This window comes from Ovis canadensis, chromosome 6 (genome assembly GCF_042477335.2).
Source record: "Ovis canadensis isolate MfBH-ARS-UI-01 breed Bighorn chromosome 6, ARS-UI_OviCan_v2, whole genome shotgun sequence".
NCBI classification, from domain to species: Eukaryota; Metazoa; Chordata; class Mammalia; order Artiodactyla; family Bovidae; genus Ovis; species Ovis canadensis.
In genome coordinates this window covers 121,397,652-121,422,909 of record NC_091250.1, presented here as the reverse complement: position 1 = coordinate 121,422,909, position 25,258 = coordinate 121,397,652, and the positions used below count along the sequence as shown (strand labels likewise).

The 25,258-nt window shown below is 46.7% G+C and overlaps 2 protein-coding genes across 8 annotated transcripts in view; one reads left to right on the top strand and one right to left on the bottom strand.

Moving 5' to 3' along the window:
- Nucleotides 1-809: 809 nt before the first annotated feature.
- Nucleotides 810-20,150, bottom strand: LYAR (Ly1 antibody reactive). Its single transcript, XM_069593253.1, has 9 exons — nucleotides 19,972-20,150; nucleotides 11,996-12,180; nucleotides 10,537-10,651; nucleotides 9,579-9,686; nucleotides 9,372-9,455; nucleotides 5,183-5,594; nucleotides 4,741-4,827; nucleotides 1,625-1,710; nucleotides 810-1,133 (listed from the first exon to the last, which is right to left on the bottom strand). The coding sequence occupies exons 2-9, from the start codon at nucleotides 12,115-12,117 to the stop codon at nucleotides 999-1,001; spliced, it is 1,149 nt and encodes a 382-aa protein (XP_069449354.1). The 5' UTR covers nucleotides 12,118-12,180; nucleotides 19,972-20,150; the 3' UTR covers nucleotides 810-998.
- The window catches only part of ZBTB49 (zinc finger and BTB domain containing 49), a 26,430-nt gene continuing 21,301 nt past the window's right edge, over nucleotides 20,130-25,258 (top strand). The window contains exons 1-2 of one of the 7 annotated variants that reach the window (XM_069593248.1): nucleotides 20,163-20,295; nucleotides 22,012-22,161. The gene's annotated coding sequence lies outside the window, so the exon portion shown is untranslated. Of the gene's footprint in view, nucleotides 20,296-22,011; nucleotides 22,162-25,258 lie in introns of all 7 variants that reach the window. The other 6 variants (XM_069593245.1, XM_069593250.1, XM_069593246.1 and 3 more) reach the window with 6 other exon arrangements.

Below are 25,258 nucleotides of genomic sequence, written 5' to 3'. Positions count from 1 at the left end.
TTTCACCTCTAGCAAGAGGTATTAAGGATGATAGTTAACACTGGTAAAAGGGGTGATTCTTTTCTTTTAAATTTTATTCTTTTTTTTTTTTTTTTCACGTGGTTGTGCCGGGTTTTAGTTGCGGCATGCACGATCTTCGATCTCCGTTGCAGTGTGGGAATGTGGGATCTGGTTCCCTGACCATGGATGCAGCCCAGCTTACCTGCATTGGGAGCGCAGGGTCTCAGCCACTGGACTATCAGGGAAGTCCCAAAGGAGTGATTCTCACCATACATACCAGCTGTTGAGGGACTCGTGGGCAAAACCTACCCAGGTATTAGAAAGTGGCCTGGCTCTCCTCCTGCACAGTGAACTAGGACTGAGACCAATCTAACCAGGGCACTGAAATGGTAAGACAGCTGAACAATGGATTAGCTGTATTGTTAATATGGCTGGTTCCCTATACTTGGTTACAGGCCACACCCCCCAAATCCAGCTACCGACCAATCTGTCTTTGGCTGAAGATGAACTGGGCCACAGTGGATGGGCCAGACTTACACAGGAACCCCCAGTGAAGAGCAGAACTCCTGGCTGGGCAAGGGTTATTACACAGAAAGGACTGTTTCCCCCGCTCCTGGGTGAAACACAACTCTCACATGCATTTAAACCACACAAAAAATTAACTCCCGTAAGCCCTCTAAATGTTTAGAAAATGATGTGATAAAAACAGATGCTTTCTAGTCTGACCAAGTTATTTTTTGACTTCTCACATTTGGTACTATTTCCCATACGAGAGTATTTTAAGTACAATAATTTTCGCTGCTACAGAATTAGAACTTGGGATAAGAATATATTTTATTTTGTCATAGAAGTTCTACCAAAATATACTTTTTTCTTAACTTAAAAATACGGCTTTGGAAGGCAAAATTCGCGTTGTTACAATTCATTACATGTTTTACAAACAACTATGAAAGGAAAGAGATCAACAGAATGGACTCAATTGTTAAATATAAAAATGTTCATTTTAAAAGCTTGACCTTGTCCTTCAATAACTTCAGGGTGGGGTTCTTGCTGATTTTCTTGTTGAAGATGACCAGGAGTTCCTCTTCAGATTTGTGATGTTCATTCGCCACCGCATAATACTGAGCTAAAACCTTCACAAAGAAAAAGAGTGGTCAAATACGTATTTGTCCTGAAAATTTACCCTCTGTGTTAGTTCTCTGGCCCCCAGCAAAGCAGACAGTGACAAATGAAAGAACCCAGGTGCTGGTTACACGGGGGTGTCCTGCTTGTGGCAATTCACACAGCTGCACGCGTGTGACACTTGCAAAGAGGGAAGAAAACACTGTCCTGGAATAATCAAAAGACAGTAACATATCTAGAGCAGTGATTTCCAGATTTAACACTGACGCTGCTCCGGCTGAGGAGATGTGGATTGGGGTGACTCCATCCCCACCCGCACCCTGAAGGGCTAAAAAGGAGAAGCTTGAACGTCACTGAGACATACACACACCTTTGTTTACAGTGTGTACACAAACACAAGTTTACAGTGTTTCAGATGTAGAAAAACACAACAACACTATACATTTTAAAATAAAGAACTGATTCTCCCCAGCATTATATACCTGATTCACACCCTTCATACCTTTTTCCTTAGCTTCTTGATTGTTATTTCGTTGTCTGGGGCCTGTTTCAGAACTGCTTTAATAGTTCCCTTCCAGTTGAATTTACCTACAATATAGAAAATAATATGTAAAATACTGTGTTTTGTGGTACTACCAAAAGGGTTAAGAAACAACAGCTGTGTGTGAGAGATCCAGTCTCCCTACACCCCAGTCAACATTTGGTAGTGGTACGACGTTTGTAGAGCAAGTTTTTGGCCTCGATGAGGCCTCATTTCTGCACCACCTGTTTGCTACACAGGAAATGAACAAGGCCAGAATGAACGGGATGCCACAGCTCTGTGTAGCAGGCACCTGACCTGTCCAATCACAGTGGCCGAGAGGCACTGACTATCGCCTACAATACTCATTCTCGGAGTGAGCAGAAAAACTAAGTGTCATTAAGTACCACCATCCGACAAATTCCTGTAGAAAGACATGAGTTATGTCTAATGAACTCAAGATTTACTAAGGATCTGCTGAGATCAAGGGGCTGTCTAAACACAGGAAGCAAAGCAAAGATTGTCAGTAGGCTACGACTCATCTAGGGAACCTTTGCTTCTGGGAAGATGAAGACGAGTATACAGAAGGTACATAGTTCTGATGAAAGAAATCAAAGATTTAAATCAACAGACATGCCATGTTCATGGCTTGGAAGACAACACAGTAAATAAAGTGATCAATTCTCCCCAAATTGATCCAATTCCTCTATCATCACAGCAAGACCTGTTATAGATGTAGGCAAGATTATTATAAATCTTCTAATTTTGCAAAAGAATAAAGTGAGAATAAGCCTACCCCTTTTCAAGACTCTGGATATACCTACTCTAGTCAAGAGTGTGTGGTGGACGGACGGACACACACAATGAGGGAGAACCCAGAATAGACCCACACCGATACTGGAGAAAGGCCCTTCACTGAGAGAAAAGACAGCCTTTTTAAATGGTGTGGACCAACCAGACACTGATGAGCAAAGAAATAAACCTTCAACCAAGTTTCATATCTCATATAAATTAACTCAAAATGGATCATGGACTTGAGTGTAAAATATGCAACTATAAGACCTTTAAGAAAAAAACAGAAGAAAAAAGAAAAAAACCTCCATGGATTTAATGCTGGCAAAGAGTTCTTAGATGACTTCAGAAGTATCATCTCTTAAAGGAAAAACTGACAAATGAGGCTTCATCAAGACCAAAAACTTGCTCTACAAACGCAGCACCACCAGCAAATGCTGACCAGGGTGCAGGGAGACTGGATCTCTCACACGCTGCTGGTGGGAATCCAGCATGGTGCAGCTACTCTTGGAAAACCTGTTTCTTAAAACACCAAACATCCAAGTAATGTGCCACACAGCTGCTGCACCTGCTGAACACTTCTTCCAGAAAACATGACGCAGGAAAACCTCTACATGAGGGCTTACAGCCACTTTATTCATCAGGACCATGAACCGGAAATAACCCAGCTGTCCGTCAACAGATGACAGATAACCAAGCCGTGGGACACTCACCCCATAGACCACTGCTCACAGTGCAGAGGAATGGACTGCCGAGATGTGCAGCAACCTGGATGAATCTCCCTAGAATAAGGCTGGGTGAAAAGGGCCAGTCTCAAAAGGTTACACAGTGTGAAGTCAAAGTCGCTCAGCTGTGTCCGACTCTTTACAACCTGATGGACTATACGGTCCATGGAATTCTCCAGGCCAAAATACTGGAGTGGGTAGCCTTTCCCTTCTCCATGGGATCTTCCCAACCCAGGGATGGAACTGGGGTCTCATGCATTGCAGGCGGATTCGTTACCAACTGAGCTATCAGGGAAGCCCATTACACAGTAAATGATGCCATTTATGTCACATTCGGAAATGACACAATTCCAAAATGGAGAGGGAAACGGAGAGGTACATGGAAGTAAGGGATAGGCTGACCTCTGGGGTAGAGGGGGCAAGAGGAGAGTGGGCGTGGCTATAAGAGGGCAGTGGGAGCATGCCCTTCGGGGACAGGAATGTTTGTCTAATGTCTGTCTCTTGACTGTTTAAGGTCAACACCCAGGGAAGTTTTGTCCTACGGACGTGGGAGGTCTCAGCCTCAGAGGAAACTGGGTAAGGCCACAGATGGATCCTTGAAGTCTAATTATTTCTTTAAAATGCATGTGAATCTACAATTATCTCAGAACTAAAAAAAGAAAAACTTCACATGTACAAAATTATAAGCTAAGAAATCTAACTACACTTGGGCAGTTACTGAACTTCCGTGAATAAAATCTCAAATCCCATCTGGGCGCTCGGGCCTGTTCTTAGTGGCAGCCCTGGGGAGTGTTCCCGGTCTGAGCAGTGGGAACAGCTCTGTGGAGAAGACAGTATTTAACAGGAGCTCTGGACTTCCCAGGTGGCTCAGCTGGTAAAGAATCGGCCTGCAATGTGGGAGATCTGGGTTCGATCCCTGAGTAAGATCCCCTGGAGAAGGGAAAGGCTACCCACTCCAGTATTCCTGGGTTTCACTTATGGCTCGACTGATAAAGAATTCGCCTGCAATGTGGGAGACCTGGGTTCAATCCCTGGGTTGGGAAGATCCCCTGGAGAAGGGAAAGGCTACCCACTCCAGTATTCTGGCCTGGAGAATTCCATGGACTGTATAGTCCATGGGGTCACAAAGAGTCAGACGAGACTTTCACTTTGGAGTCTGACAAGTACGCATTCTGGCTGAAAGAGATGGTGGCCGCGGGGCTCCAAGCAAGGGGACACCAGGGACAGACCCAGAGACAGGAGGAGGAGTCAAGCCTGTTCCTGTACCTTGGACCTCAGGGTACATCTATGGGAGTGATAAGAGGCAGGGACAAGAGGCAGGGACAAGAAGGGGCTTACTTTAAGCTCTAAAGACAATACACGTCTCCAATCTAGACGGCTCTACATTCTATCCTTAAAGCTGGAGAGACCCTTGTGAGACTGACAGTGCTCAGTATTACTCTGAAGTCATACCTTGGAGTATGGGTTTTGCTTCAGACTCTTTTCCCTGCATCCAGAGGGCACGACCCACCCGACGGGCCCAACCCTCCCCCCTCTCCCCCAACCTAGAGAGGGAAGAGCTGCAAAGCACAGCAGCCATACCTTTAGCAGGAGCCTCATGGTTTTCCGGTTCTCCATCCTCGGAATTTTCTGGGAGCTTAATCTTTTTCTTCTTAGAATCTGCTTCAACTAAGTCATTAGGAAGATTAAAAAAGAAAAAAAAACCAGATTTCACATTTATAACAGCACTTACTATTTAATGAGGCCTACAGGGCCAAGGCCCTAAAAACAAAACACCCATCACCTTGCTCATGCCCCCAGGCACCCCAGCCCTGAGGTTTCTCCTCCAACACAGATGACAAAATGGGCAGTTGAGAGGTGGTGTCGCCTGCCCCGGACTAAGCCCAGGCTGGCCTGCTCCCAAACCTTATGCTTTTTGCCGCAAGTGGTTTCAAACAGCAAGGTCTGACACATTTTTATCCATCCCCAACTCACTGCTCAAACATTCTTTAACAAACCCTTGGAGCGTAAATGAGCCACAAACCTTCCGAGTGCTTGCGCTTTCTTTTCCCTGGACCAGCATCTGCCTGCTCCCCGACCTCAGCGCCTCCATCCACCACCCCATCCTGGGCGCGCACGGCCTTGCTCTTCTTCCTCTGGCTCTTCGTCCCCGAGGAGCCGTCAGCCACCTCCTGCTCAGCCTCCTGTGCCGCTTTGCGCTTTTTAGGCTTCTGACTCTTTGCGTTCTCCTGGTGGTTTTCTAGTCTTAGTTCTTTCTTTTCTTTTTTCCTATTCTTCTGCCGTTCTGCCTTCCTTTCTCTCTTATTCTTCTTGGCCTCTGCTGGCTCTTCCGTGCTGCTGTTTGCTTTGGAGGGCGGGACCTCGGTGTTGTTCTCTGCACATGGCTTGGTCACTGGCTCTGGTGGCTGCTGATCTGGCCCCTTACCAACAGGTTCCTTATTATTAAGCAAAACCAAGACACACATAAATACTCATTCCAAACACATATCATTGTGTGTATCTACTGAATAAATTCCTCTAAGGAAACTATTACTTCTCATTTTATAACTGTGACCCTCACCCCAGCCCCATAGCTCACATGTAGCAGTTAATACACAAAATGAGAAAAACTACCCCCAGCCCACATTCCTCTCTGCCTTTAACATGTATTTTCATTCCACTGGAAAATTGAAGGATCTGTATGTCACGGAAAAGTCAGACCTTTAATTCTGGCTCATTAGCCACCTGTTAGGTAGAAGACAGGCATGTAGGTGTGGCAGAAACCACCAGATTTATGCATCTGCAGGCCTGGGTTCAAGTTCCAGCTCTATTCACTAGCCAGGTGACTCAAAGCAAGTATTTATCAGCTCCAAACCTATTTCCTCATCTATTAAAAAAACCTACCTAATACAGTTTGAAAGAAAGTGAAAGTGAAGTCGCTCAGTCGTGTCTGACACTTTGCGACCCTGTGGACTGTAGCCTACCAGGCTCCGTCCATGGGATTTTCCAGGCAAGAATACTGGAGTGGGTTACCATTTCCTACTCTAGGGGATCTTCCCGACCCAGGGATCAAACCCAGGACTCCCACATTGGAGGCAGACACTTTAACCTCTGAGCCACCAGGGAAGTTTATGTACAAATAAAATGAGAAAAGCTAAGCTTGAGAAAGCAGCTGGATGTACAGGAAGAGTTTTGTAAACTCCTGAGTACTAGACAGAGGTGCCCTTATCACCATCACTGTTCAGATGGATGGCTACCGAGAGGAATGTCAGGGAGGGACACCTGGGCAGAATGTCAAGAATGGTGAGTAAGGAACCATGGAAACACATGCTGGAATAAGACAAACTTCCTATTTACTGCACCACCTGACTCAAAAGGAGTGACTTCAGCACAGCCAGCCCCACTGCCTGCTACACTCTCACTATAAATATGGTGTGGCCTCCATGCCTGCCCCTTCCCAAGAGAGTACATGGAGCAATTCACTGAACTGCTCCGTGAGCCCTGATGTGTCTGCAGCTCCGGGGCCGCTGCAGGTGTCCTGCAAACCCCGGGACTCACAGTCAAGCTCCGTCTCTTAAGTAACTGGCCAGGTGGCAGTCCTCCTCCTTTCAGAGACGAGGTCACAAAGGGACCAAATGGAGGAGGACTGGCTTTCACTCCTGTACAAGCACTCTGCTGAGTTCACAAAGCCTGTAAGACCCAGTCGTAGGCTCAAAGAGTAGTATTTAGGGTATTGAGACTAAACTAAACAACTGGAGTTTTTTCAGGAAGAATTCAGAGATCAAATCATCCAGGCACATGTGGGGGAGGCAGGCGATGAGTTCAGAAAGGACTCAGGAGGAAGGGGGACCAGGACACCTCGCCCTGTCCTACAAGTTCCATCCTATGGTACAGTGTGTTGTGAGCATCAACCCACCAGGGTCTGAGCACCGCAGCCCCAGGCCTGCCCCCTTCAGCCCAGTCTCCGGCTGCTGCCCCGCCTCCACTTCCTAACCAAGCCCGCCCCCTGCATGCACCCCAGCTTCTGGGAGAGAGGGGAGACAGGAGGGAAGGAAGGAAGGAGGGAGGGAGACACACAGTCACCCACCCAGCAGCCCCTCAATCAATGAGTGAACAAACTCACTCCCCATCAGCTTCCTACTTCATTCCAGACTCTCCTCCAATGTGGTCTCCTCAGACACGATTTCACTGCCTCTGTCTTGACAGCGAGACGCTCCCCTCCTTCCCTCTCTGCCCTGTCCTCTGCCTCCCATTTCTTCCTGGCCTGTGTCACCACCCAACATCACAGCATCAGCTCTTAGAGCAGGTGTTGGTCTCTCCTGCCAGAATACAGCTCTGGAGGGAGGGACCCAGGTCCAAGGAAGGCTGGGTCCACAGGGACCAGGAGCGCTGTGCACTGGGGCAGTGAGTGTTTCACCTGAGAAGGATACAAAGCCTCCAGCCCAGCACCCCCAGAGCCTTGGCACCATCTCCACCTCCGACTCTGGGCACATGCCAGGACGTTCACTGCCCAAAAGCAACGACAAGCTACATTTTGCAGAGCTTAGAGTTTACCACGAGCTGCTTACTGGTTATCTCATCTAATTCTTATATATTCACAGCTTCAAAAATGAAATTGGAAAACTCTATTTTTTGGACTCTGGAGTTAAGCTAAATAACCACAAACTTTTATGACTGTTAATTAAAATAATGGAAGTGATCATGAAAGTCACTCAGTCGTGTCTGACCCTTTGCAACCCCATGGACTATACAGTCTGTAGAATTCTCCAGGCCTTTCCCTTCTCCAGGGGATCTTCCCAACCCAGGGATCGAAACCAGGTCTCCTGCATTGCAGACGGATTCTTTACCAGCTGAGCCACAAGGGAAGCCCCAAATAATGGAAATAACCTTTAAAAAAACAGGTGCCACACAAGTGCCAATTGAATGATTGGTTATAAGGTTTCAAGGGCCAATTTGTGTGTTTAGAGACAAATGCTAGATGCATGCCAAGAGAAAGTTTCATTTTTTATCCCAATTTGTGGTCAAAACCATTCTCTCTGCATAAAGCACATCAACTGCTGACAACTGTGAGGAGAATAAAAGACCAGTTGGACCCCACTGTTGTTCTGAAACACTAATAAGGTCTTCAGATGGGATATAAGCCCCAAGTAGGGGCAAAGTGCAACCGAGTTAATGAGAAAAAATGTTGAACAACGGAAGCAAGGACATGCCTACAAGATGTCACACTACAACTTTCTGCAGGTGTATTTCACATCCGGGGCCTCGTGGATCAAAACATCTTCTCGGAAGGTGGTCTACTGATGTGCTCCAAGCAATCCCTCTGGCCACCGGAAGGAAGAAGACCAGCACCGACCAAGCGCCCACGCCCTGCTGGGCATGAGCTGGGAGGCTTGTACTCCCTCATCTGCTTTAATACTAGGACACGTCCCCTCACCCCACACCTACCAGAATACCTGGTCACCCTCTCTCATCCTCACCCTATTTATTTTTCCCTCCTGCCACTATCACCCTCCTGAGATGTTTTTCTGTTTTTTGTTCAGGGCCTGACACGTATTGGGCACAGTAAGTACTGGGTCTTTTGTGTTGTTGCTTAGTCGCTAAGTCACGTCCAACTCTTTTGTGACGCCATGGACTGTGTAGCCCACCAGGCTCCTCTGTCCATGGGATTTCCCAGGCAATAATACTGGCGTGGATTGCCATACCCTCCTCCAGGGGATCTTCCCGACCCAGGGATCAAACACAGGTCTCCCACACCGCAGGCAGATTCTTTCCACTGAGCCATCTGGGAAGCCCCTACTTAGTCTAACGATCCACCTCTATTTAAGACAAGGAAACAAAGGCTCAGAGAGGTTAAATAAAATGTCCGAGAGCAAACGCCTGGTGAACAGCAAAGCAAGGATTCAAATTGGGTCTGTCAGAAACCCAAAGCACCTGTTCTTTTCCAATCATCCCACTACTTGGTGTCTAAGCCGATCAAGTCTAGTCAGCTGGTATTGCTATCAAACATCGGGATTGTTTGATACTGTTGTCAAACATCAGGATTAAACACCTTTCTCTGCACAATAAGGAAATCTTCTCTGCAGTGCACTCAGTGTATTCCTTCCCATTAATGAAGGCACAAAGAGGCTTTCTGAAAAAGAAGGCTGTCTTGACCTCCAAAAATAAGACATTCCCATTTCATTTTTACTAACCACTTTTGCCACACTGCAAGTCTAGAGTGAGATCGGACTTACATTGCTGGAAGCTTCGGAAAAGATATTCCACACCTGTTCCAGGATAGATTCATTATGAACTTTTAAACTGTTCTTCATCCAATTCTGAATGGGTGAAAAAGAAAAAAGAAAAAAACCCCACTTATCCCATATGCTGACAGGTACACAGAAGCTGTCACTGAAGTGCCCATATCCCCTCCATTCAGGGAAGTCCAGTCAAATACATACCTGAAATTTTGCCCTTTTCCTGGGAACGTTGTCAAAACCACTAATTTGCTCTAACAGTTCCCTCACTTTGGGGCTGACATTGGGTCTTTTTATTAATTCATGAATTTTCTACAGAGAAGGAAGATAAAAGCAATAAACAATCGACAGATGAGTTTCATGAAAGCCAAACTACTGGGTTCAGACCTCAAGTCCAGATTCTGGGTTAATGCCTATGTTTACAGATTCAACAGAGTGCTCAAAGTCCAGAGCAATTTATTGTTGCCGTTCAGTTGCTAAGTCATGTCTGACTTTTTGCAACCCCATGGACTACAGCCCACCAGACTTTCCTCTCCTTCACTATCTCCCCATGACTAAGGCAAGAAATAAAAGGCATCCCCACTGGAAAGAAAGAAGTAAAATGATCTCTGTTCCCAGATAACATGGTCTTCTTACAGGTCAAAAAACCAAAAGATTGCACAGAAAGAATCTTTAGGACTAATTAAGTTCAGCAGTTGCAGTATACAAAAATCAACACTCAGAAATCAAGCTGTATTTCCCTACACTAACAAAGAACAAATTGGAGAGGAAATTAATAAACAATTCAACTTATAATACTATCAAAAAGAATAAAATACTTAGGGATAAACTTAACCAACCAACGAGGTAAACTACATATATACTGACAACTAAAAATTACTGCTGAGAGAAATTAAAGAAGATACAAGGAAACGGAAAGACGTCCGTCCCATGTCCAAGAACTGAAGACAATATTAAGATGTCAATACTACTTAGAGAGAGCTACAGGTTCAGATGTAACCTCTATCAAAAGATGAAACAGTTCTGGAGATGGATGATGGTGATGGTCGTACAACCCTGTGAATGTACTTGGTTGCATAAGATGCATTAATTCTTGGCTATCTAGGTTTCCCAAGAAAGCAGGTGACAGATGAAGCTCCTTGGTGAATCAGGAAGACCTTACCTGAATCCAAGCCTGCTGTTTAATATCGCCTTTGTGGGTTTTGCCTTCATACCCTTTGCCACCATACTTCTGATCTTCGCTTATGCATTTCACATGGTTTTTATAGTCATCACCCCTTAAAGTGAGAGAGTTCCACCGTTACAATGATCCCCAAATCGGAGTCTCTGTGCAAAGCTAGCATGCAGTGCACACTCACCTTCCCATCTGTGCTCTGCACGGCCACCCCATCCCTTTCACTTACTACGCTGATAACCTCCTCGTCACGTCACATTTTCCTTCCTCCCAACTGTTCAAATCCCATCACCAAACTTTCCACCCATTTTTATATACAAATGTCTTAAAATCATATTGATAGGCACTATTTTTTTTTAAGTCATAAGCAAATAGTCTTAAAAAAAAAAGAATTCTCTGCAACAGGGGGGCTTTATCTTAAGTTACAAAGCCTATAGGGTTTCCTGGTAATATATAGTGCACAATCAATAATCAGCTATAGACTAAGTTAAAAGGTGGTATAAAATGGTAGTATCAGGTCATGACAAAGTTCTGGATCTTGGGAGTCTTGGAAAAAAAGTACACTCGATTCTGTCTTATATGATCCTTTGAAGCTCTACAGGGTCCTCAGGGAAACACTGGGAAGAGGTCAGGGGCAAAGTCCCTTAAGGAGTAACAGCCCAATTTTCACCTGTTTCTGTATATCCTTCCTCCTAGGATTAGGTATGAACAAAGACTTTATCAGTTTCCGAACTTTTTTTTTTAACCACTGCTTTAGAATGAAATTAAAAGGGACTGTTTGCAACTATCCCTCAAATGCCACAGAGGCCAGTAGGGCCCATGTGCCAAAAGCTGAACCCTCTGAAGCTGAAGGCAGTCAGTGCAGGAATGAGATTAGCCAACTGCAGATGACCCTCCCTGAGAAACACTGGATGGGCAGGACCCACCCTGCTCCCTCCCCTCAGTCCTCACCTCTCCAGAGAGGTGAGGACTCACCTCACCTCACCCCTTCACTGGAAGCACCTGCCACACTCGGGGCCAGGAGCTTCACTCCCTCCATCACCTCTGATTTTCTGGGAGAGGACCAGGTCTCTTCTCCCAGGCATCTCCACTGTGAATGAATAACTTCATTTTCTGGTCTGTAAATCCATCGCTTCCCTGTGATCAGCACACCACACCCAGAAACCCTGCTCTGCATGGTCACCTCCCTGGCTCCGGTAATGGTGCCAAGGACAGGTCAGCAAGTGCCACGGACTCATCAGATTATGACCAAACCCGCAACTCCCTTCTTTCTGAGTCTTCCCTTTGCATCACCTTTAAAGAGCAAATGGTCCTGGCAGGCTCTACATTTTTTTCTTAATTTTCTTTCCTCAAATTTGCCTCTTGCTCTTTTTTTTTTTTAATGCTTTGTGGAACCAACGATCCCATCACTGGTTTGGACATTTCGTACAGATCCACATGGACTTACCAGAAGTCTTTGCCGCAGTCGATGCAGGAAAGACATTCGCAGTTTCGGCAAAGAGCCACGTGCTTTTCCACTTGTACCTTCTTCACTGATTCACCACATGCATTGCATGTAAAAAATACCATTTTTAGCTAAATGATTAAATAGTTTTTTTTTTTTTTTACCCAAGATGGGTTTTAAGCCCTGTCCTAAAAAAAAATTAAAAAGGAAAAAAGATAATTATCATTGTAATGTGAAACTTCTTTTCCAAATATATGACTCAGACAGCTAACTCTTCACATGACAATAACACAACAGAATCAAAGCTGATTCGTAATCTACATTAACCTTTACCATCACCTAAGTAAAACTATTCAACAATATTAACACAGCTAAAACTGGTTGAGTGTGTGCTCACAACGCACTGGGCTTTATTCTAAAAGCTTTACGTGTATGGACTTCATTAACCCTCACAGCAACCCTATGAGGGAAGGACTATCGTTGTTCACAATTTACACTTGGTATCGGGACTCAGACTAAGGAAACTGTCCAAAGTCACGCAGTAGCAGAACCAGGATTTAAACTTGGCAGGTTGGCTCTAGAGATGAAGTTTGGGGACGTCATGTGCAATATCCTACTTTTCCAAAAACTTTAAGTGCACACATGCAGTCTCTTTCTCTCTATTGCCTCTAGGTGAGCACTTAAAAGTACTCCAAGTTCCCAAAAACAGTAAGAACACAGCCAAAGGGGAATCACGGAAAGTTTAGAGAGTGGAGAAGAGGCCTAAAAATCATTCCTATAAGCACAAAGAGCACTCATACGGGCATAACCATGTATCCACAGGTGTTAAAAATGCAGATGTGCACCTCAGTTTCAGTGGATGGGAGCAGGCGTGGTCCCCTGTTGGATCAATCAGAAACCACAGAACCCTTCCAGGTGTCCCAATGCTGGGTGCGCAACTACTGGAGAAGGCTCCCAAACCCAGGCATCTGGAGCATTGCCCCATGATTCAGTGGGTCCACACCTACACATAACTACTGTTTAAAAAGTTCATGGAGGTGCTACTGCCCTCAACAAAACACAAATTCATTTACAAGTGTGCCAGAAATCACTGTAACTTTCGAAGATTCAGTTCAGTTGCTCAGTCGTGTCCGACTCTTTGCAACCACACGGACTGCAGCACACCAGGCTTCCCTGTCCATCACCAACTCCTGGAGCTTGCTCAAACTCATGTCCATCGAGTAGGTGATACCATCTAATCATCTCATTCTCTGTCACCCCCTTCTGCTGCCGCCTTCAATCTTTCCCAGCATCAAGGTCTTTTTTTATAAGTCAGTTCTTTGCATCAGGTGGCCAAAGGATTGGAGCTTCAGCATCAATCCTTCCAATGAATATTCAGGAGTGATTTCCTTTAGGATTGATTGACTGGTTTGATCTCCCTGCAGTCCAAGACTCTCAAGAGTCTTCTTCAACACCACAGTTCAAAAACATCAGTTCTTCAGCACTTAGCCTTCTTTACAGTCCAACTCTCACATCCATACATGATGACTGGAAAAACCATTGCTTTGACTGGAAGGACCTTTGTTAGCAAAGTAATGTCTCTGCTTTTTAATATGCTGTCTAGGTTGGTTATAGCTTTTCTTTCAAAGAGCAATTTCATGGCTGCAGTTACCATCGGCAGAGATTTTGGAGCCAAGAAAAAAGTCTGTCACTGTTTCCACTATTTTCCCATCTATTTGCCATGAAGTGATGGGATTCAATGCCATGATCTTAGTTATTTGAATGTTGAGCTTTAAGCCAGCCTTTTCACTTTCCTGTTTCACCTTCATCAAGAGGCTCTTCAGTTCCTCTTCAGTTTCTGCCATAAGGATGGTGTCAGCTGCATATCTGAGATTATTGATATTTCTCCCAGCAATCTTGATTCCAGCTTGTGCTTCATCCAGCGCACCATTTTGCATGATGTACTCTGCATATAAGTTAAATAAGCAGGGTGACAATATACAGCCTCGACATACTACCTTCCCAATTTAGAACCAGTCCATTGTTCCATGTCTGGTTCTAACTGTTGCTTCCTGACCTGCATATAGGTTTCTCAAGAGGCAGGTCAGGTGGTCTGGTACTCCCATCTCTTTAAGAATTTTCCAGTTTGATGTGATCCACACATTCAAAGACTTGGCATAGTCAATAAAGCAGAAGTAGATGTTTTTCTGGAACTCTCTTGCTTTTTCAATGATCCAAAGGATGTGGGCAATTTGATCTCTGGTTCCTCTGCCTTTTCTAAATCCAGCTGGAACATTTGGAAGTTCTCAGTTCACATATTGTCGAAGATGTGTTTGGAGAATTTTGTGCATTGCTTTACTGGCGTGTGAGATGAGTAGAATTGTGCAGCAGTTTGAACATTCTTTGGCATTGCCTTGCTTTGGGATTGGAATAAAAACTGACTTTTCCCAGTCCCGTAGCCACTGCTGAGTTTTCCAAATTTGCTGGCAATTGAGTACAGCACTTTCATAGCATCATCTTTTAGCATTTGAAATAGCTCAGCTGGAATTCCATCACCTCCATTAGCTTTGTTCTTAGTGATGCTTCCTAAGGCCCACTTGACTTCGCATTCCAGGATGTCTGGTTCTAGGTGAGTGATCACACCATAGTGGCTATCTGGGTCATTAAGAGCTTGATGTTTTTAATCACTAGATTGTCACTTTACATCATAAATAAGTTTCAGAGCAAAAATACTGAGAACAAATGTTTAACCCAGCATGTTCTTTCTCATCATGAAGGTAAGGGTCAAGTACACTGTTCAGGTTAAGACTTCATCTGAGACTCCTCTGGCACAAATGAGAGACTACTCCTGGTTCACGGAAAATTCTCATGCACGAGATCACCATCTCTCCTGTGCTCCCACCTTCTGAGTCACTGCTAGAGAGGACAAACCTAAGAAAGGAGCAGGGCTATTCCCCTCCATTCAGCCTCAAATGAAAATGTACATCCTGGCTGCAACTCCAGGGTTTACAGAAGCTCAGTTGGTCTCTCTTGGAGGTCTCTTGCCCTGCAGTTTGATTAATGTGCTTATAAAATGTGGGGCCCTGACCCAGAGACCCCCTTCTTCAGCTCTCCACCAGGGTTACATGGGGTCAGTTACAGCCGAGCAGCAAATCCAAAGGAAAGAAAACCTGACTGTTCTGGGATGTGCACCAACCAAGAGCATCTTCTCACCTGGTTACAGTGAAAGACGTATGAAATAGTCACAGGTTCGGGGGAGCTGGTCTCACATGGACTGTGACCCACTCCCCCGAAGCCAGCATTCTGCTCTCAGCAGAAGGATGACCAGGTTGCTGGCAGGCAACAAAAGCAGCCGGGCTTCCCTGGTGGCTCAGTGGTAAAGAATCCGCCTGCAAAGCAGCTTCGGTCCCTGGGTCAAGAAGATGCCCTGAAGAAGGAAATGGCTAACCCACTCCAGTATTCTTACCTGGAGAATTCCATGGACAGAGAAGCCTGTCGGGGTACAGTCCATGGAGTTGCAAAAGAGTTGGCAGCCTACTGAACGCACATGCATACAAGGGCACTCTGGTCTCAAAACGGGAGTAAACCATAGTCAGCGAGAGATGGACTGCCCCCTTACACACAGGGGGAAGCAGCTGGGACAAACTCAATTACCTGCTGACAATGTTGAAAGTACTTTCACAGTGAGATTCGACCACGAAAAGAATAACCCCCTCAAACTGCAGCTATGGCCTACAGCTTTCCAACCCTTATTTTTGAGGTCTATTCTGTATCTTGTTTGAGGCAGAGAGGGGAGGAAGGCTTTGCCAAGCTTTGAGATCCAGTTGAGAGATGCAGCCTGTCATGGAAGGTCAGTAATTAAAAGGCCTGAGAAGGATGGCTGGAGACAAAATTTCTCTACTGAATGAAGCCAGTGATGTTGACAAAAAATGGTGCTCAGCCTATCTGTGCAAAACATGTCTTCTCTCTAGTGATTAGACACACACAGCGTAAACATCAATTCAGGAAAGAATTAGATTTTGGTCACATGTAGATTGGAAAGATACCTCTCCAATCGTTTTCATTTGGTCTTTTGTGGCATATGTTCACATTCAGAAATCTGTTGGGATTTTTTTCAAAGATAGAATGGGTAGCTTGCACAGTAAGCTGGAACTCATTCTCCTAGGGCCTTCCTCTGGAGTTTTAGAGCCACAGCTGCATACTGAGCCGTGATCTACACCGGGCAGTGTGGCTGCCTGCTTGATAAGGAGATAAGCGCTGAAAGGAGCTTATCCGTCCCTCTTCACCCAGCCCTCCAGAGAAGTATCTTTCTTTTGTACCTAAACTCTGATATGTGTGTCTGGTGGGAGGAAGGGGCTGCAAACAACCGTAAGATCAAAACCATCCAAACTGCACAGCAGACTCAAGTGTGGCAAATCCTAGTGCAGGTTTGACAATTTCAGAAGTGGACATGTTACAAATTTACAAAAAGACACACCTGTGAAAATGCAGCCCCTCCAAATGAAAACAGCAAGCACCTCCTACACACAAAAGACAACTCATTCAAACTTCACAGGACTCAATACATGTGAAAGGAATTTAAACAGTCACATTTTCAAACGATGTTTTGGTAAATTTGTAACATTTGGACTTCACAAGTTAGAAAAGCTAAAACCATGCTACATTAAGACTTTCATGACACCTATATACCCGGCTAAGTGCCCTGTTAAGTCATGACTGTTCATTTAAAAATATTACAACCCTAAGTCTTTTATTCTTAAGCTAGGCCACACTGGACAAGGAGACCACCCATGTCACAGCAGAGGATGATGGGTATTGAACAGCAGTCCTGAGCTGATGGGTAGCAGATAGCATCCCTAGGAGCTGGGAACGTGTGAAGCAATTCAGGGACCTCAGTCTCCTCTTATCAAGCTGGTGGCCACCTTCTGTTGACCTGGGCCTGGACTCAGGGCCAGAGGATCTGAGCTGGAGTCTGCATCTGCCAATTAAAAACTAAATGACCTGATACCTAAGCTTCTCAGAATCTGTTTATCTATAAAATGGGTCTAATACCATACAGTACTGTGTGGAAAATTAAAGATACCAGATTTGAAAGACAAATCCTTACTCAATGGTAAAATTTCTTGTGGTCTATTTACTTGCAAATCAGTAATATTGCTCCCAGTCCCCTCCAAACACTGCTTCTTTAAATATGACCCTCAATCTACCCATCTTATCTTCATAAACTCACCCGTCTCTGCTGACTCCCCATCCCCTGGGTGCCTAAACTACCACCCTGTTCCCTGATAACATGAACTCAAATTGGTTCTGGGATTGTGAAGTGAACGTGTAAATCGCTCAGTTGTGTCTGACTCTGTATCCCACAGGCAGTAGCCCGCCAAGCTCCTCTGTCTGTGGAATTCTCCAGGCCAGAATACTGGAGTGGGTTGTCATTTCCTTCTCCAGGGGATCTTCCTGACCAAGGGATCCAACCCAGGTCTTCTGCATTACAGGCAAATTCTTTCCCATCTGAGTCACCAGGGAAGCTTGTATTTGGAGTGATTTATTTATTTATTTATTCAGTTCAGTTCAGTTGCTCAGTCGTGTCCGACCCTTTGCGACCCCATGAATCGCAGCAAGCCAGGCCTCCCTGTCCATCACCATCTCCCGGAGTTCACTCAGACTCACATCCATCGAGTCAGTGATGCCATCCAGCCATTTCATCCTCTGTTGTCCCCTTCTCTTCCTGCCCCCAATCCCTCCCAGCATCAGAGTCTTTTCCAATGAGTCAACTCTTTGCATGAGGTGGCCAAAGTACTGGAGTTTCAGCTCTAGCATCATTCCTTCCAAAGAAATCCCAGGGCTTATCTCCTTGCAGTCCAAGGGACTCTCAAGAGTCTTCTCCAACACCACAGTTCAAAAGCATCCATTCTTCGGTGCTCAGCCTTCTTCACAGTCCAACTCTCACATCCATACATGACCACTGGAAAAACCATAGCCTTGACTAGACGGACCTTAGTCAGCAAAGTAATGTCTCTGCTTTTGAATATCCTATCTAGGTTGGTCATAACTTTTCTTCCAAGGAGTAAGCGTCTTTTAATTTCATGGCTGCAGTCACCATCTGCAGTGATCTTGGAGCCCCCAAAAATAAAGTCTGACACTGTTTCCACTGTTTCCCCATCTATTTGCCATGAAGTGATGGGACCAGATGCCATGATCTTCGTTTTCTGAATGTTGAGCTTTAAGCCAACTTTTTCACTCTCCACTTTCACTTTCATCAAGAGGCTTTTGAGTTCCTCTTCACTTTCTGCCATAAGGGTGGTATCATCTGCATATCTGAGGTTATTGATATTTCTCCCGGCAATCTTGATTCCAGCTTCTGTTTCTTCCAGTCCCGCGTTTCTCATGATGTACTCTGCATAGAAGTTAAATAAGCAGGGTGACAGTATACAGTCTTGACGTACTCCTTTTCCTATTTGGAACCAGTCTGTTGTTCCGTGTCCAGTTCTGTTGCTTCCTGACGTGCATACAGATTTCTCAAGAAGCAGGTCAGGTGGTCTGGTATTCCCATCTCTTTCAGAATTTTTCACAGTTTATTGTGATCCACAGAGTCAAAGGCATAGTCAATAAAGCAGAAATAGAAGTTTTTCTGGAACTCTCTTGCTTTTTCCATGATCCATCGGATGTTGGCAATTTTTTAACCTTCCTCTTTACACATTTTTCTATTGTCTTGCTATTCTTAAAAAACAATTCCTTCACAAACATACACACACAGACCTAAATCCCACTGACACCATCACCACCAATACTGCCCACTTTAAGGGCCAAGCTGTCAACAGCCTCCAGTGAGCCCTGAGACCTGAAGCAAGTCATTGTCCCCTAGGGACTTAAGTTCTCCAGGCTGTGAAACAATCCATCAGGTCAACTAGGCTAGCCCGGACCTCCTCCCAAGAGGAAAACTCCAAGAAACCAGGGGCATCGTGAAAGGGACACACTTTACACTGTACACCGTGACGCCGAAGCTCCTGACTGTAGGGTATATAGTCAGGCAGGATCTCTTCCTTGCTCTGCAAAGACTCTCAAGGAAGGCACATCCATCTCCACTTGACAGATGAGACAAGGCTCACAGAAGCTGAGCGGTGTCTCTCAAACCCCAAGTTCCAGTCTCACACCCTCCCCACATACTACATCAACAGCAGTGGTTTAAACAGCATCTATTCACTGGTGTAATAACTACCTGTGGAAGCCGACACGTCAGGCACTACGTTAGGTACTGGGGGGACTGGGGGTGCTGTGTGTATAAGTCCCAGGTAGGCACTCTGCAAGAACGGTAGGCTTGCAAGCATCAAACCCCACCTCGTGCCTCTAACCTCTCCACAAAGGCAGGGGCTGCAGCAAATCCGGACATTGACGGATCATCTACTATGTGCCAAGCCCTGGCTCCTGTAATACTCACAAGAATCCTCTGAGTTCGGTAGGTTCTATTATTATCCTCTTTTGACAGACCAGGCACAAAGGGGTTCAGTAACTGTCAGCAAGCTACACGTGCAGTTGGTGGCAAACCTGGATTCACAACGCAGCTACTCCCGGCCCTAAAGCCCCGCGCTCTCAACCATTATGCCCTAAGGGCCTCCTCCTTGGGGATCGAGCTCCCCAAGACTCAAAGAAGGCAAGCGCCTCGATCCCAACATGCAGCAAGCCTGCACAACGCAGTCCGGTGGGGGAACCAACCAACCATCCCGGCTGGAACCCCCTCTGCGGGGTTCCCGGCACCGACTTTTCCATTTTAAAATCCGGAGGAACTGGTCATTCTAACTCCAGGACTTCTTCTATTTCCCCCAGAGCACGAATGAAACTTGAATGCACTTCTTTCTTCCATGCGTTTAAGCCAAAGGAAAGACTCTCTAAAGGTGGAAACGCAGGCAACGGCCACAGTGCGCCCACCCTACCCCATTCCACCCCCCGCCCCAGAGCCTGAGCTCCAGCCTCCCAGGTCGGACCTCTGAGCCACCGCCCCTCACCTCTCAGCCAGCGCCCGCCAACGGTTTCAACCCGCCCGGAGAGGAGCACGTGGAATCGCGGCTTCCCGCAAGGCTTAATAACCTGCACCTCCCTCCAGGGCTTACGCGCGCAGAATTCGCTTCGGAGGCGCCCCGCGACCACACCTCCTGGCGGAAGTGAGGCAACCGGAAGTCAGAGGGCGGGTGCCGCCGGCCCAATGCTGTGGGAGGGGCGGTGTTGTCGCGATGCTTCCGCTGCCGGCTGAGCCCGGCCAGGAGCGCTGAAGGCGGCGGTGGCGGCTGCAGGTGAAGAAGAGGCGACGGGGCGGGAAGCGGTCTCTGAGGGTAAGGTGGGGATTGCTGACTGGTAGGCCGGCCTCGCGAGAGTGTGCGGGGCTAAGGGCGATGGAAACGGCACGGAACCCCGGGCCGGGCGCCCGAAGGGCCGGGCCGGGCAGGTCAGGGCAGGGACCGGCCGCCGCCCCGCGCCGTGAGGGGCCGTGGAGCTGCTGCCGTGGCCGTGAGGTGCTTCTGCTAGGAGACGCGACGACCAGGCCGGGCTCCGGAACGCGTCCTTCACGGCGTGTGCAGCACCTTCGGCCTGGACGCCGCACCCGCTTTCCCCTCCCGGCCGCGCGGGGCACCGCCCGCGGGAGCCGCGGGTCCTGTCTCCTCGCCCCGGCTCCCTCCATCGCCGTGTAAAGTTGAGAGAGTTAGCGCTGAAGACCCCAGAGCTCCTAAAGCCCACCCCAGTCCCGTGGCCGTGCGACCTCTCCGTGCCTCGGATCCGCGTCTGTAAACGTGTGTTACACTGCCGTGCTTAACTCGATAAGGTTATTGTAGGATTTCCTGCAAAGCACTCAGTAGAGTGCTTATCTGCTCTTCTCAACCCTTAAGGGGCTTCCCTGGTAGCTCAGTTGGTCGAGAATCCGCCTGCAATGCAGGAGACCCGGGTTCAATTTCCTGGGATCGAGAAGATCCGCTGGAGAAAGGGATAGGCTACCGCACTCCAGTATTCTCGGGCTTCCCTGGTGACTCAGCTGGTGAAGAAGCCGCCTGCAACCTTCACTTGGGTAGACCTGGGTTCGATCCCTGGGTTGGGAAGATCCCCTGGAGAAGGGAAAGGCTGTCCACTCCAGTATTCTGGCCTGGGAAATTCCATGGACTCTACAGTCCTTGGGGTCACGAAGAGTCAGACGCGACTGGGCAACTTTCAGTTTCACTTTGGGGCTTCCCTGGTGGCTCAGATGGTAAAGAGTCTGCCCGCAATGCTAAGGAGTTTGCCAGAAATGTGGGAGCCCCGACTTAAGCTTCTATAGCTCAGTTGGTAAAGAATCCACCTGCAGTGCAGGAGACCCCTGTTGGATTCTTGGGTCGGGAAGATCCACTGGAGAAGAGAAAGGCTACCCATTCCAGTATTCTTGGGCTTCCTGGTGGCTCAGCTGGTAAGAATCCACCTGCAATGCGGGAGACCTGGGTTCAATCCAGTATTCTGGCCTGGAGAGAATTCCATGGACTATATCGTTAATGGGGTCTCAAAGAGTCGGACTCAAATGAGCAACTCTCACTTCAACCCTTAAGACAGGTTCCGCACATAGCAGTGGTGGTCACTGTGGGGCTTCACTGAGCAAATGAAGGTTGAACCTGGTGTGAACAGAGAGCTGTGAGAAGCTAAATTAGGACTAGGGTGCGGGTGTGGGGGTAATAAGGAGGGTTTCCCTCTGGAGGTGAGCAGTGTCCGGATGGAATAGAGGGTGTATGGAAGGGCTCCAGTAGCAAAATACCATAGCCTGGAGGGCCGGAACAACAGACATATATTTTCCTCACAGTCCTAGGAGCTGGAAGTCCAAGATCAAGGTGTCAGCAGGTTTGTTTGCTCCCGAGGCTGCTCTTCTTGGCTCCCAGCCGCACATCTTCTGGCCATGCCTTCTGGTGATCTTGCCTCTGTGCACAGCATCCCTGGTGTAAACGTCCAGCTTTCCTGTTTTTCTGTAAGAACAGCAGTCAGATTGGATTAGGATCTACCCTAACTTTCCCATTTTAACTTAATTACCTCCTAAGGCCCAATCTCCAAATACAGTCTTCAACATATGGATTTGGAGGGAAACACAATTCAGCCCACAAAAGAAGGCATTTACTGGATGGACAGAGAGGGAAATATTCTCCAACAGAAGTGACAGGTTGCCCGGGTTTCAAAGCTGGATACTCGAGGTGGGTTTGTGTGCAGAGCACATGTGTGAGTCTCTTCCTTGTTTGTGCTCTTCTGCACTTTGTTGTTTGTTTGCTCCCTGTGGAAACTCAGGGTGAATTCTCTTTGCTCTTTCTCTGGCAAACTTAACCTGCAGGTTTCAGCATAGATGTCTTTCCTCCAGAAGGTTTTCTTCTGACCCTCATCCCCCAAATTAATTTGTACCTTCCCCATTTAATATCGCCAATACAGCCCTATTTTTGTTTCTTTCACTAAACTTACTCTTTGTGAAAGCATAGGATGACTATATCTGAGTTGTTTACCACCTCATCTCAGTGCCTAGTGTTTAGTGGGCACTCTGAAGTTATGTGAGTGACTCAAACTGAGACACAGCCTGTGTAGGGCAGGGAGCATTCCATCCTGAGTTTATCAACTTTCCATCCTCACCACAATATCTTGCCATGTACTAGGCACACAACCAGAGAAGGCAATGGCACCCCACTCCAGTACTCTTGCCTGGAAAATCCCATGGACGGAGGAGCCTGGTAGGCTGCAGTCCATGCAGTCGCTAAGAGTCGGACATGACTGAGCGACTTCACTTTCACTTTTCACTTTCATGCATTGGAGAAGGAAATGGCAACCCACTCCAGTGTTCTTGCCTGGAGAATCCCAGGGATGGGGGAGCTTGGTGGGCTGCTGTCTGTGGGGTCCCACAGAGTCAGACACGACTGAAGTGACTTAGCAGCAGCAGCAGCAGGCACACAACATCATCTTAACTCAGTTGGTCTCCATAGCATCATAGAGTCATGTAGCGCTTAGACAGGAACCTGGGCTTGTGTGCACGTGGCCAGTGTTTTTGTCATTAGGATTGGGTTAGGGGGCTGGGGACCAAGCCACTTGAGAAGCGTGATGGCCAGAAAGGAAGGGAGGACCACTCTAGGCAAGTGTGTGTGTGGATCTCGGACACCTGGAGAAGTAATCTGTCAGTGGCCCCACTGAACAGACTGCCCACATTCTTTCCTATGGTGTTTGGCCAACTGATCAATCACCTCATGGAACCTAAGGGCTTTTGCTCTAGGAGCTGTCGCTACAGGATAAAATTCCATTCTGATTCTTATTCCCAGTAGAAGCACCTCTTCGTTCGCTCGTGTCTAAGCTTTTTCTTATGATTCCTTTTTTCTCCTTTCCCATATTTGATGCCATTCAGTCCACCATCACATTCTTGATGTAGATTTAGAACAGGAAGATACCTTAGAGATTATCTAACCCAATAGGGGACCCTCTATTTTTACAGATTAAAACACTGAGGCCCAGAGTCTCCATCCATCTTAAAACCATGTATTGAGCACCTACTATGTCCAAGGCACTCTTCTGGATACCAAAGATATGCTAACCGATAAGACAGTAGATTTTTGTTGCTCGTCAGAAAGTGAGTGAGCCGCAAAGACAGCGCACTGTGCTCCTTGTGTCATAGCACGAAGCCTGTGTTGCACACGTTCGTCCTCGTGTGTGTTGTGCTTTACTTTGGTGCTTATCTGTGGGGCCACCTGGACAAGTCAGGCGTTGGTAACAGACTGAAGACGGTGCTGATTGGATTCCAAGGAAGGCCTTTGAGCTATTGCGTGTAACTTGGAGTAGCAGTTAAGCATGTGGGCTTTGGGCTTTCCCTGGGTTTAAATCCCAGCTCTGCCTCTTACTGATACCTATTATTATTAGCCGTGTCGGTCCTCTCTGACTGTGGTCAGGTTATCTATTTGCTTTGTGACAGACTACCCTAAAACTTGGTAACTTCAAAACTGTTTTGTTTCATCTCACAGTTTTATGAGTCAGAAATTCAGGCAGGGCTCTGCCGGATGGTTCTCCAGCCTTACACTGGTGTGGGTGGCGAATGGGGTTCAGCTGGCGGTGGGGCTGGTCTGGAGCTTTCAGCGTGACTTTGCTCCCATGTCTGGTCCCTTGGAAGGGATGACTGGAAGTCTCGGTTCAGCAGAGCCCTTCTCCTGCCCCATATACTGGCTCCAGCTGGACGTCTTACAGGCCTGTTGGCAAAGCAGGCCTCCTGGCCCCGTCATCCGGCAGATGGAAGGTGGGAGCTGTTGGCTCAAAGGCCTTGGCCCAGAAAAGAGCGCAGCTTTACACCCTTCCTTTCACCTGTTCTGTTGATTGAGATAGAGGCTGCCCCAAGTCAAGGAGAGGAGACCTAGATCCCACCTCCCCTTGAGTTGTAGATGTTGTGGCCATCTTTAATCTGCCATGCGCTTCATTGTCCTCATCTGTCTGTAAAGTGAGGCTAATGGTACGTGGTATCTCTCTTACAGTTATTCTGAGAACTGAATGAGTTAATATGTGTAGAGGGCTTAAAATAGTGCCTGACGTAAAGGAAACATTGGATAAATATGATGATTATCCTTACGAGGTATATGATACATTATGATTCGTGGCGGTTATTTGTAAGACACATAAGAAATGTAAGATGCAAATTCTCTTTCTGGAGCTTTTTATAATCTAATTTGGGAAGGTACAGGATGGATATCATGAAGGAGTTAGAGAACTATACTAAGTAACATAATAATAGTTACAGTTTTTATAGTCAAGTTGTGGGATGGTTCATAACTTTGCGTGTCACTCCTGTATAGCCAGAGAACGTGTGATGTAGACTCAAGACATTTGCTGTATTTTAGCATTTAAGTCTTTGGAGGAAAGTTCTGTATTGTGTTTCTCCTGTCCCTTTTCTCATGGGCATAGGAGCATGGACTTCAGGGTTTAGGAACCAGGATTTAAGTCCTGGCTTTGGAATATAACAGTTTTCCGATCATGGCCACATTACTTTAACTCCTCGTTTCTTAATTTCCTCGCTTGTAAAATGGTGATCAAAGGGTTCTTGTAGCATTATTTGAGTTAATGGCTGCAATGTTCCTAGCACAGTGCCCGGTCTGTATGAGCCAGTAAATGATAGCTAATAATAATAATAAACCAAGATGGCTTTTCTTTTCAGGCAACCGTGGGGCAGGGTAGATAACCGATCACTCAGTCATTTGGACGTTCAGCACCCTTGAGGGTTCGGCACTGTGGACCGCACCGTGCCATCTGACATAGTGCTCGCTTTTCTGCGTCCGTGTG

Bases quoted from the DNA above. Each gene is read 5' to 3' on its own strand.
- LYAR (XM_069593253.1), bottom strand. From the start codon at position 12,117: ATGGTATTTTTTACATGCAATGCATGTGGTGAATCAGTGAAGAAGGTA. The intron at 9,687-10,536 runs GTAAGGTCTTCC...CCTTCTCTGTAG, and splicing joins AACAGCAGGCTTGGATTCAG to AAAATTCATGAATTAATAAA. The intron at 5,595-9,371 runs GTAAGTCCGATC...CTTAATAATAAG, and splicing joins TTTCCGAAGCTTCCAGCAAT to GAACCTGTTGGTAAGGGGCC.